The 12,406-nt window shown below is 39.9% G+C and overlaps 1 protein-coding gene across 1 annotated transcript in view; it reads right to left on the bottom strand.

Moving 5' to 3' along the window:
- TRPM5 (transient receptor potential cation channel subfamily M member 5) overlaps positions 1-12,406 on the bottom strand; it is a 28,809-nt gene that overhangs the window by 5,555 nt on the left and 10,848 nt on the right. The window contains exons 10-17 of the mRNA XM_010224833.2: positions 10,430-10,561; positions 8,866-8,989; positions 6,789-6,934; positions 5,888-6,000; positions 4,531-4,626; positions 4,019-4,277; positions 2,754-2,872; positions 2,366-2,498 (exon numbers count right to left, since the gene is read on the bottom strand). Of these exons, the coding sequence (XP_010223135.2) occupies positions 2,366-2,498; positions 2,754-2,872; positions 4,019-4,277; positions 4,531-4,626; positions 5,888-6,000; positions 6,789-6,934; positions 8,866-8,989; positions 10,430-10,561 (1,122 nt within the window). The remainder of the gene's footprint in view (positions 1-2,365; positions 2,499-2,753; positions 2,873-4,018; positions 4,278-4,530; positions 4,627-5,887; positions 6,001-6,788; positions 6,935-8,865; positions 8,990-10,429; positions 10,562-12,406) is intronic.

The raw sequence follows: 12,406 nt of genomic DNA on the forward strand, positions 1-12,406 counted from the left end.
GAGTAACCAAAAAAACAGCAGGCTTTCCAAAGACTGTTCAGATAATTGTTTCCTTACAAGCTTATTTAGAACCCAGTAGGTGGAATAGGATACAATTCTGTGTGTAAAATTTCTTGTCTTGCCGCTGTCCTACAGCTCTTGTTCTGTAATCAATGTTTTTCTTTTCTAGCTCATTTCAAGGCATTTGGATAAAGGCATGTTTTAAATCAAAACCTCTGAATGCTTTTCAGTCATCTAGCATTTAAAAACAAGAGTCATGTAACCTTTTAGTGATGAATGAATCTCATGAATGAATGGATGTTATTCTGCCTTTGAAATGCAGATTTTCTGCGAGATCTCCCAGTACCATTGACTGCTTTCCTGCGAGCTAGGAGGGTTCTGCTACAAGGGCGAATCCCTGACGACGCTGCTGGTTGATGAATTCTGATCCCCTCTTAGAGCAGACATTGAAGCCTGCAAGGATCAGGTAGCTTCTCTCTTAGGTTTCCAAGGCAAGTAATGCATCGGGGGGATTGTTTTCAGGACTTTCTGCTTTTAAACAGTGTGTTTCTCTACAGAAACTGAAGTAATTGAATCCTAAAACACTTATTCAGGAAAAAAACAACAATACATATATATTTCAGGTGCAGTAATTTTCTCCCAGTGGAGGAGAAACAATTCATTCTCTTCCCATCTGATCTGCAGAGTTCATTAATGACTGCAGATTAGATTGACTACCCTGCATGACTGTGCAGTTATACCAAATCCTAGGTACTTCAGCCCTGGAGGAGGTTACTTGAAGTTCTATTTGGTAACATGCTATCTAAGCCAGGAAAAACAAAAAAGAGATAGTGGGTGTATCTCTAACATCCACCAATTTATTTTGTTTTCCAAATGCTTTCAAATTTGGCACTATTGCAGGTCTGCAATAGTGTCATAGTTAAGCAAGAACAGTGGCAAGTCTGGAGATACTTTAGCAGTTACCAAAGTTGTTTCCGCAATTTTTTAGCAAGGTTAAAAGACAGAAAATCACTCGGAGACAATCCTGACTTTCTTCTCTATTAAAGCAAAATGAATCTTGTTTTAACTCCCATGATGAACCTTTCAAGGAAATATCATTTGCTGAAGTAAATTTTGCTGTTGTTTGTTTTGATGTAAGGTTCAATCTTGTACCACCAAAATCACAGCATTTTGTTGGGTTGGGTGGAGGGAAGCACAAAGATCTGCCCCCCAACACACACCTTTTTTTTCCCTAGGCTGCTCTTTTTGTCCTTACTTGCAGCTTCTTAGTTGCTGTCTTCTCTTGTATGACTTTTGATGCTAACATAGCAGTCACATAACCATATTTGTTCAGAGTCCTGGTTAGCTTGGTACGGAGCCAGGAGGCATTAGGAACTGCAGATTTGACTTGTTTTCTTACAGCGAAAGTCTATTACTGCTCTACATAAGGGTACTGCACAAGAGCAAACACTTATTTGCTATTTTGCTTTTGCTACTCCAAGCAAAGTCATGTCAGAGCTCCAGTTATAGTACTTGCAGACAGAGCCAAATAGTTTAGTAGTTGTGTTTATTCAATGTATAGGCTTGTTTAGACTACAGGGCTTTTACGAAGCTCTGCTCTGAGTCACAACTCAAATATTTGTAGATTCCATGATAGCAATTGCAATTAGATGAACTGCTATTAATCAGTTACATGAACTAATTGGCCTAGAGGATTAACATGCCTAAATGAAAAGCTACTTGAACACACTGACACATACCCAAGCTAATGTCTTGTTTCTTTCAGGAGTGCAGTAATAAATAAAAATCTTTTATCAACATCTTTGAACACATGTTCACAAAGCATTAACATGTTTTCATTATAACTTACAGTTACAAAATACAAGTGAGAGCAACTCCTGCAGGCAATTTATCCTAGGCACTGAACCAGGCTATCTTCACATTCTTCTTTTTTTTTTTGGACTTTTTCTGCAAATATTATAATCTGCTTCCCCCTCTGGAATACTGCGTATAAATAAACAGCTTGTCCTTCAATAAATTGAGTTGTCACCTGTCTTAGCTGTGTCCAAATGCCCAGTTCCTGAAATAGGAGGAAACTCGAGCCAAAGCTCCTAGAGTCCTAATTTGACAGTTCTGGGTGTTAATGATTATATAAGGCATAAGGAATAATAAATGTAGCCCAGGCTGTTACAGTGCAGAGTTCTTTGGCAGGATCTCTATTATCACATCTATTGCTAGAGAAATGTAATGCAGTGTATGCGTTTTCAAGATAAAAAATAAATTTTAAAAGATTATAAACTAATTTGCTTTGTAAGGGCAAAGAAGTGATTTCCTGCTCTCTGTTTTTAGAAGCACAAAGATTTATTGAGACAGACTACATGCTTACCATCCTTTCCACGATTATGATCTTTGGTCCAAGTTGTTTGTGAATGGCAAAAATATGTATAAGTCTAAGTGTAAACACCATGAAATCAATGGCAAGTATAGTACGGCCAGCTTGAAAAGTCGAGTTCAGCATCCTGCAAAACACATCAAATGAAATACCAAATCCCAGCAAATCCCAAATCCCAAATACTGCTGCAAAGCCTTTTCTTAATTGCACTCAGTTTCCATGCACAGTACCTATGGTTTAGCAAAAATCTAGAGGCTGTCATTGTAGAAATGTGTCTCAGAACTTGCAAAAGTGAATGTCATAGCCTGTCCTCCTGTGCACACTGTGACTCCACCAAATACTATGTGTAACCCATGCTACTGATGCAGCAACTGATACATACCGGCAGGTCACTCCAATTATGAAAAGAAAAATGGCCACCATATCACATTTATTCCAGTTATCCTCTACATAGAGTTTAAATTTTTTCATTAAATTTGTGTCTTTATTTGTAAAGAAACTCTGAAAAAGAGATGACCATCATTATTGTTCTGTTTCACACTTCGTTATTTAATTGTTTTAACATAAACATTTCTCCCCCCATTTCTCTTTATCCTTCTCATTATAAAAAGGAAAACCAAATTTCTAGTGTAAAAAAAAATTGAATCTTTGAGCTCACTTTTTTTTATGCCTTAAAATCCTGAAGTTTGATGAAAAATTCCCAACTTATCTATAATCTTGTGATATTAACCTTATGAATTTTTAGGTACAAATTCATCATCCATATACATGAATTGTCAGTGAGTATTTGAGGATTTAGACAAAGAGCTCACTTGAACTGGGTTTCAGTCTGGTACTCTTTGTGCTTTACAGCTTTATAACTAAGTGATCTTTGATCCAGCAGTTTCTCCTTCGCTCCTGTTTAGTCTTCCTGCAAAATGCCAAGTAATTTGCAGGGGAGGGAATAGGAGGGGGGATCCCCTACACTGTCCCTATTTGTTCTTCCAACAGTTTTTTAGCCCAAAGAGGACTTATGCACCTATGGCTGCCAAAGCACATTAGCCACTCACTTGTGATTTCAGTAATTGAACTAAGGGCGTTCCCAAACCAGTAACTGGAAGCGTAATGGAGAAATCTTAAACCCACTCATTTTCCCCCCAAACAAGAGATCCATTAATGTTTTGAGTTGGAAAGCATTTTAGCCTGAATTCATCAACTCTTCTTTTTTTTTTTTTTTTTTTTTTTTTTAAACAGTCCCAAGCAGAGGATGATTCTTCTAAGGGGAGGTGGCATTGGCTGTTCCACTTCCAGGTACAGCAGATTATCTTAACTGTGGTGGGAGGAGCTGGGTCTGGGGAGTAAAATTAGACACACCTGGCAAAGTAAAGGATCTCTAAATATTAGCAGCCCATTTGACTATTAACTACAGCTGCAGCAGGTTGGAAAAACAGAGGTGGAGCTACAGATGTATGGTGGAGGAAGAGCTTGTTGAGACAGAGATAAATGGGGTGTTCTGGATAATGTAAGTTCTGTATTACTTTTCTGTGCAAAACTGCTCCTGACACTCAGTACAGTCTAGTCTATGTGATTATGCAGATTATAAACATACTCAAAATACTGCCTCAAGGTTTACAGTGTTACTGATGAGAGACATAGTATGTTACTGACCTGTCGGATTTCTTCCAAGACGAGGGTAAAAACCCAGAAGTAAAGTATAATTTCTTTACTGGATGGACCCTCTGGTGGAGGTGGTTTAAAGTCCAATAAAAGGACATAAGCAAATAGAAACAGAAAGGCAAAATACATTATAACATTGCCCATAAACACAGTCACAGGAGCACTCCAGAATTTTTTCCAACGAGTAAACAGGAATGTTGCCCACGCTATGTTTTCGGAAGAGTTCTGCTTTTCTAATTTACCATTTCTTCTGGGGGAAGAGAAAAAAAGAAAAAAAAAGAAGATAGTTTTGGTGACAATTTTCTAAAATAGGAACAGACCCAGAACTACTCATGATAATGTTTCTCACAAGATAGTAATGGGAAGCTGGTGGGGGCATGGAGGAAAGATGCACAGGTCGGAGAGATTGCATTACCATAGCAGAAATATTTCTAGTCAAAGATAGTAGTTTTGTAAAACAGTTTTGTCACAAAAGTTGTATTAACTGACTGTTTTAAACTCACCTATCTTCTTCCTTGGAGAGAAACAAAGTCCTCTCTGTATCTAAACTGTCCAGCTCTCTAAATGGCTCTGGTTCATTCTTTGATTGTTTTTCTTCCCTGTAAGAAAATAATCACATTAGTTGAAAGATGATCTATAGCAATTCTTCACTACTGAATTGGCATTAATGCAGAACTGTTTGCATGTACTTGTCTTGGAGTTGCTCTACTGAGAAGCAATCAAATAAGCAAAATTTATTACAGGACTGAAGTTTATGTATATTTCTAAAGAGGAAAACTGAAGCCAGCACAAGATTTAAATGAGAAGTGATCACTGACATCTGCTTCATGAAAATGGAGTAGGATGCTCATTTCCCTCAAAATATTTAGGAAGGAATTTCATTAGTCAGCCCTAGAAGACAACACCTCACTGCTCCACTCCTGGTCCCATTTTGTAGTAGTTAAGAAAGGAGATATCAGAAACAGGAGGCAACATGGTGTTCAGGTCTTTCCTTTCTAGGGAAAGAAGGCAGAGATGTCCTCAAAAGAGCAATTTTGGAACATTACTTCATATATGAATCGTAATTTAAACCCTTCCAAGCAAACAAACCTTGCTGAAATTTCACATTAAATTACCTGGATTTCTGAAGCTGGCACCCACTGTGCCAAGAAAAAGCCATCCTTTATGATGCTGTCAGAATGAGAGGCAGTGATGGCAAACACCCTTTCCTCTTGCTTTATTGCTTTTTAATTGGTTTAAGAGATGCAATAAACACATTTGTTTCTTAACAGCATGTTATTAACCTCACAATATTTGGAAGTTTCTTAAAGTTGCAGTTCTTGGATTCTCATGACTGACTGATCACTTTGGCTTTTTGTTGTTTTCATAATTTGTTTTTTGTTTTGAACTCCAAAGGCTATGCCTGTAGGAGACTAACAAAGATATGCCATAGGACGTTAAGTTTTGAAATCCTAATTGATTTCATGTCAATTCTGTCTTTTTATGCCCAATCTGTGTTTCCAAATGCTAGTGGCTGATAACTGGTTGCTTTCCTTGCTAAGGTGCTGAGGTTTCAACCAGGAATCTTGAAAACTAGAAGCAGAAGGTGCTATGTCTGGAGCTAAAGCTGACAGAACTACAACAGAGCACAATACAAGTGATGTGTGAAACTATCCAGTGTTTGTGTTTTAAACATTAGAATAGGTACTAGCACGGGATGCACAAATCGCTAAGACCCTCATAAAAATGACTTGGTTGTGCAAGCTTTTGTGCACTTCAACAATCTCATGGCTTATATGTGAAATTTTGAGGCTGAGTATTTTTCATTACTTATTTTTCTTCCTATAATCATCTTTTTTACATGAATATTTAGGTTCTTACCTGAATGCTATTAAATTTGTGTAGATCAGGAGAGGACACCAGAATGCGCAGACTAATTTCAAGATCTGTGTGCTTGTAGACATGTCTCCCCACCATATTTTTGTCAGGAAGGCCTGCAAGTCAAGAAAACAGAGTGCAGAAATGACCTTGACAGCAACACACACAGAACTCAAAATACAGCTATCTTCTGTGGCCCCAAAGACAGTGAAGATCAGGCAGTGCTCTGAAATCCTAGACAGCAGCCAGGCCTTTGGAGCAAACAGGCACTCTGTGCATCCTTCTGTAGGTTCTTCCATGTATCCAAAAAGCTAGGAGATGACAGCGGAGGGAATAGCAATTGAAGTAAATTAAGCATCACCTGCATTACTGAAAAACAGTAGTCATTTACTACTGATAAAGTGTGAGCTAGCCACGGAGAGTTAAAAGCACCGCCCCTCTTAATTTACTCCTGTGAATGTGGTTAGATCTCAGGATATGGGGGAAAGACTGTATAGTAACTTGATTTAACTTGTTATCAGTGAGCTTTTTTGGATCTAAACACTGTAAAGGAGTTACCTAACCTTCTGGAGCAGCTTCATTATGCCTAAGGCAAATTTAAAGAGCATTCCTGATGCTTTGGTGAGCAAGGAAAGAGAAAAACCACAGGATGGAAGGAGGACTGTATCTTTTTCTCAGTGCACTTGTCTCACTGCTAGCTGGAGGAAAGGGAGGGGAAAGAGAAGTTTGCCAAGGATGCAGCAGAAAGTCCTCTTCACCTGGTACTAGGGAGAGGAAAGAAGTCTCCAAGGGGAATGTGCTTTTTGTGCTCGTTCAGTTGCTGCAGCTACTCTCTTCTGTGTCCCACGTGGTGCCTCACAGCCCTGGGAGCAGAGGTGGTGAGGGAAGTGCCTGTGGAGCCTACCTGAACACCATCATGTGCAAAGAAAGACTTCGCGTCTGCTTCCGTAGCCAGCTGCAGGCAGGTGGTTTTGTTCCAGTATTGATTTTTCCTCACCAATAGAGCAAACGCTCTCTCCTCGCTGTTGTGGTAGCATTCACTAAACAGTTCTGCCAAACAAAAGAAACGGAGACAAATGGATCTTATCACAGAAGATAAAACGTGAGGCAAGGGGGTGGCGTGTCTGTAAGGCACCGTATAGCAGCACTGAGGCCAGAGCCATTGCCAAATGCTACCTGCCCTCCTGGGGAATTCTGTGAGTTTGCAGTATTTGAAAAGAGCTTGAGAAAGCTGGGAAGAGGACAGAGGAATCATTCTGGACACAAGAATAGCTTAATACTGCTTTATGCATGTGGGTACCTATGTTGGGGCAAAGAGCAGTTAAAAACATGTTTGTCCAGGTGAAACAACCACTGGAATTGCTGTATTTTTTAAATTCTTACTATTTAAGAAAGGTATGGAGTGAATCTCTTGGTGCCTCCTTCTGCCATCTGCCTGTTTCTTTTTCAACTCTGCAGCTCTTTAACATTTTGCCCTCTTATTGCGAGGTACTTCTTTCTCAGTTCTTCTACGACAACATGTCAATATGTTACAGTCCCTCTTGTGTAGCTGCCTTGTGTGCAGCTTTAGGCAAAAAAAAAAATCTTGGGAGATTCCCTTAAACTTTGAAGTATGAGTTGCCAAGCTGCGCTCGTTTGCCTGAATGAATTAAACAAAAGGAGCGTCTCAGCTTTTGTTTGTAGCCAATAAATGCCTGGTTTTAAGTTATATAAGTTGAAAACTAAATAATGCTAAGTTTGTAGAGTGTTGTAGCGTATTTTTTTTCTTTCTAGTTCAAGAAAAGCTGGTAGAGGAGCTCAGAAATTGGGATGAAAAGTGCACCAAAAAGTCAAATTTTAATCATTAGATTAGATCTGATGTCTTGTGTCAGCTTATTTCCTTGTGCTTATCCACTCGGTGTTTCTTTCCTAGTCCAGTCTGCATGTTGGTGTTGCACTGTAATGAGTGAAAGAAGGGTCAAGATCACTTAGAATAGACTGAGATATATATTTCCTTTGCGCCTGACAATGGTATCTATCATTTGCTGTATTTAATTAATAGTGACATTGATAACCAGGCCAGAAATGGAAACTGAGGATCTGACTGGATGTTTATCAAAGCTAAGGAGCAGACTTATGTGTGTTGGATTAGACTAAACTATGAGGGCTCTAAGATTATACTGGAACTTGACTCTTATACTTCACAAATACTATCAGCACTGTGAGAAAAGGGAAAAAAAGTGATCTGTGTATAAATAACATAGCATAACATAAGTCTGCATGAGCCATCAACAGCTTGATGTATTAGGTCTAAGGAGAGAGAAGTATGTTCTGCATGTGGTATATTCCAGTGTCTTCTGTTTACAGCACTGCTACTTTGAGGTACAAATTGGACTTTATGTCAAAGCAGCAGTAAAACTCATATGCAAAAGTCTGTTTTCACACTGAGCTAGGGAGAAGGGCTTGTCATTTTCATGCTGCTGCTGTCTGAATGTCTAATGCTGCAGGGAGGAGCTGCCAAGCAGGCCAGCCTCGCCTGGGAGCCCCGCAGTGTTTTGCAGTGCAGCTAGCCCTCCTTTGGGTGAGGTAATCTGGAATTATCCTCAGCAGTCAGGACAAGCCTTAGCATTTGTTGCTCTAATGGCTGTTTCAGAATGAATTTAATAGCGTGGGAAAAGCAGAGAGCCATAAGCCTGGAAGTATTTTGGTTATTCTGTTTTGCCCATCATTTTAAGGCACTGTATTGTAGTATCAGAAACTTAAAATACCAACAGGTATTGCTCCAAACCAGCATTTGGAGTTCACTTTTATATAATATATACATATGTATAAGTTCTTCTCTGATATCTGAATGTTTGGAATTGCTTGTGTTGCAAGAGTGTTAAATAATTCATGACAGGCAACCTTTTACAATCTGAGGAGCATTATTTTTCATTTGCTTTCCTACCAACAGTCATCACCTCTTAAATTTTTGATGCTGTTAACAAGCTGCTGTTACTTACCAACAGCGAGCTGCTCGTATTTGGCCTCTTTCATGATACGTGCTGCTTCAGTCTCCGTCTCCAGGCGGGACATTTCTTTAAGGATCTTGCAGGCTGCCAGAGCTGAAGCTACACCCTCCTGACCCTACAAAGTTGAAAGGGGAGTTGTTACTATATGCAGGTGGGCTCAAATACAGATTTGAGAGTTTAAAGCACTGATCAAAATGACAGTTTTGGTGATATATGAGAGTCAAGCTGCTTATTTGTAGTTCTTGTGCTATACAAGGCTGGAGACTGATGAGCACTCTGCTAACAATTCACACTAGAAAGGCCTGTTTTTTGGGTAGCAGGCATAGAATCATGGAATGCTTAGGGTTGGAAGGGACCTCTAGAGGTCATCTAGTCCAACCCCCCTGCACACGCAGGGTCACCTAGAGCACGTGGCACAGGACTGCATCCAAGTGGGTTTTGAAGATCTCCAGAGAAGGAGACTCCACAACCTCTCTGGGCAGCCTGTTCCAGGGCTCTGTCACCCTCACTGTTAAGAAATTTTTCCTTAAGTTTCTATGGAATTTTTGGTGCTTCAGTTTCCAGCCATTTCCTCGCTGAGTCAAGCGCTGAGAGTAAAAAACTGGCCCATGGAGACAGAGCAGAACACTCTCACAGCGCCCAGAGCTCTCTGACATGGTTGTGTTATTGTGTAAAGACATATGGGAAAGGAGGGAGCACATCTGGCAGAAGTACAACATGGTAGTGGTGAGAAACGTGCCTTCTAGTGGCAGGACTGCTTTAAACACGAGACCATGCAAGGTGCAGTGTGCCTGTATGCACACACACACTGCCTAAAGAGCCACACTGCAGCCTGGCTCCCTTTCCATGACCTCCCTGTGGCAGATGCAGCTGCCTGGAAGCTCCCAGATGCTGCCTGATGGCTGGGCCTGGCCTTCATGGAGGGCAGAGGAGAGGGAAGCTGTGACACTGCCCCATGGGTGGATGAGGTGGTGGTGGGAAGTGCAGAGCAGGTGCCCGCTGTACCACTCGGGAGCTCAGCCTTGGGGATTTTGACACTGGTATTATCTACAGATACTGCACTTAAGCTAAAGATGCATGACTGCAGTGTCTCCTGTCCTCGTAAACCCAAACAATTGAGCTATTATAGACGATAAAAAATGCGAGGCTGAGAGCTGAGTCACCAGCAGCAAGAAGGGCCAAGGCTCAGCTCTGCAGCTGACGGGGATGAGCAGAGCTCCAGGCGGTGCTGATTTACACTGCACAGCTCCAGGCTGTGCTCCTTTCCACCACTGCTGCTCTACCCTCCCTCTCTGTCAGGGCCTTTGGCTCGTACCAGTATAAGCCACGCTGAGATGGAAGGCCCTATAACCAGCAGCATTTTAGAACCTACTGTGTGTCATCTTAATGGCAAAGCTGAGCAAACAGACAAAAATACCCTCCGTCCTGTATATATACATATATAGGGGTGTGTGTGAAATACCCTCTGTCCTGTATATATACATATATAGGTGTGTGTGTGTGTGTGTGAAACATGCCAATACTTCACCTGAAACAGCTTTAGCTCAAAGCTTACCATAGCCCAGAAATAGTTTGCCATCTTGTGCCGGTTTTGAAGTACTGCCCATAAAAATAAATCCCTCCAAGGGTTTTGGCTTTTCTGGTTCATATCCAAGGGCCCAGGTAAGTGCTTTGCATTCGTTTTACCCTGAAATGTCATTTTGAAAAATTAAAACCTGCTTTGCAGTCTTGTTTTTTCCATGCAAATGACAAGATCCAAGCATCTCTCAGCCTTGCCAACTACTTCATATTCCTTTTTTTTTTTTTTTCCCTCCATTTAGGACTAAGAGGCAGTTAGTTCATTCTGTCCAGAATCAAAGACCCTTGTATCCCTGATATAACTCAATATGTGTGAGAACATTTTGGCTGAAATCACGGCTCCATTGAAGCCAATGGCAAAGCTCTCATTGACTTTAAGGCGAGGGTTTCACCATGGGTATGTAATATCATACAAGAGAAACCTGTGATTAACTAATCTGAGCTGGTCTTCAATTACATCAGATTCTGCTCAACTGCAGCAGAGGACATGGTTTCAGAAAAGGGGAACAAAAAGCATTTTATTTAAACACAAATAAGTCTCAGCAAGGCTCTGATGTGCTCTATTCTTGAAATGTTCAAAGCTTTCTTTTTCAGTCCTTCCTGCTAGAAATCTCTCCCTCCTGCAGGGAGTATTTTAAGTAGAACACTGCTTGTTCCTTTACCGTAAAATAAAAACCTCTCTAGAGCAAGTGTGGCAACTTAGGTCAAGGTCTGAGCTTTAAGTATACTGAAAATGTCTTTATATCTGTTATGTTAACTAAAAACAGCTAGAGCGTGTGTGTCTGTGTGTGTGTAGGATTATAAAATAAGTTTTCATGAGCATATTTTTTAAAATCACTTAAGTTATGGGTTCTGTTCAAAGGTATTTGTATGGCTGTTTTTTTTTTTTTTCTTTTTCTTCTTCTTTTTTAAAAAAGACCTATTTGGTCTGTTAAAATACACTGAAAACCCTGCAGGCAACAAAGATATCCCTAAAGTCTCACTTATCTTAGAGCAGTTTGTGTAACCACTAGAGCCTAAACTGAAAAAAGATTATGGAATTCAGCCACTACATTCCATATATGAACTTTCAGGGAGATTTCAGGGGCAGATTTTTATTTTTGTAAAGTTTTAAAATTTGGAGTCTGCCTATTGTCTTTGAAGGTATTGCCCCAAAAAGTCTGCCCCTGCAAAAACAGAAATCCTGCCCAGAGTCAAACTAGGTTTTCATACTACAAATTTAATCAATGAAGCTTTATGAAAGCAAAAGTCATTAAAGTTCTTGTGTGATCATTTATTGTGGAGTTTAAATAGGTTTAAAATGAAACTAGAATTTGCAAAATAACAAAAGATTTACGTGTTTGGTTATTCCAAAACTCTTGTGACCTTATCCAAGCTTCCATATACATCTATGTTTGGAAATAAGTTTGGTGATGTGAATTCAAACATGCCTGCAAGAATTTTAGTACCTCTGGGTTTCAGTGTGCTAAATATTCTGTCAAAATGCAAAAAATGATAAAATATTTATTGCAAAAATTCAGGCAATTCACAGACATTCCATAGTGATACCTGTCACATGTTTGTTACTATGTGTTAGTCAGGGTGCTCACCCAGGCCTCTTCACACAATTGTTCTTATTTCTTGGTGTGTATTACATCCCTCAGTAAGAAGATCAAAAAGATCTAAAGGCAGTTACCACACCTTGCACATTTGTGAATATCCATTCCCTCCTAGACAATATAAATCTATGAATAGCTTTACTCATAAAGGTTACCATTTTCAGGATTTAGTTTGCCTAAGTAATACAAGCCCAGACCTGGGACTTAAAATGGCCATCACCTGCGTCTGTTGAAATACTGTTTTTCATGTACACCTGCTTGAAGTTTAAGTGGAGAACTGCATTTCTGTGGCCTAATTACTCCTTGGTAAACCTTAACCTCTCTCTTCATGTTCCCTGTATTTCTTTCATAGAATC

The sequence above is a fragment of the Tinamus guttatus genome, unplaced genomic scaffold, assembly GCF_059628265.1.
Source record: "Tinamus guttatus ecotype Peru unplaced genomic scaffold, ASM5962826v1 Tinamus_guttatus_pri_ptg000240l, whole genome shotgun sequence".
NCBI lineage: Eukaryota > Metazoa > Chordata > Aves > Tinamiformes > Tinamidae > Tinamus > Tinamus guttatus.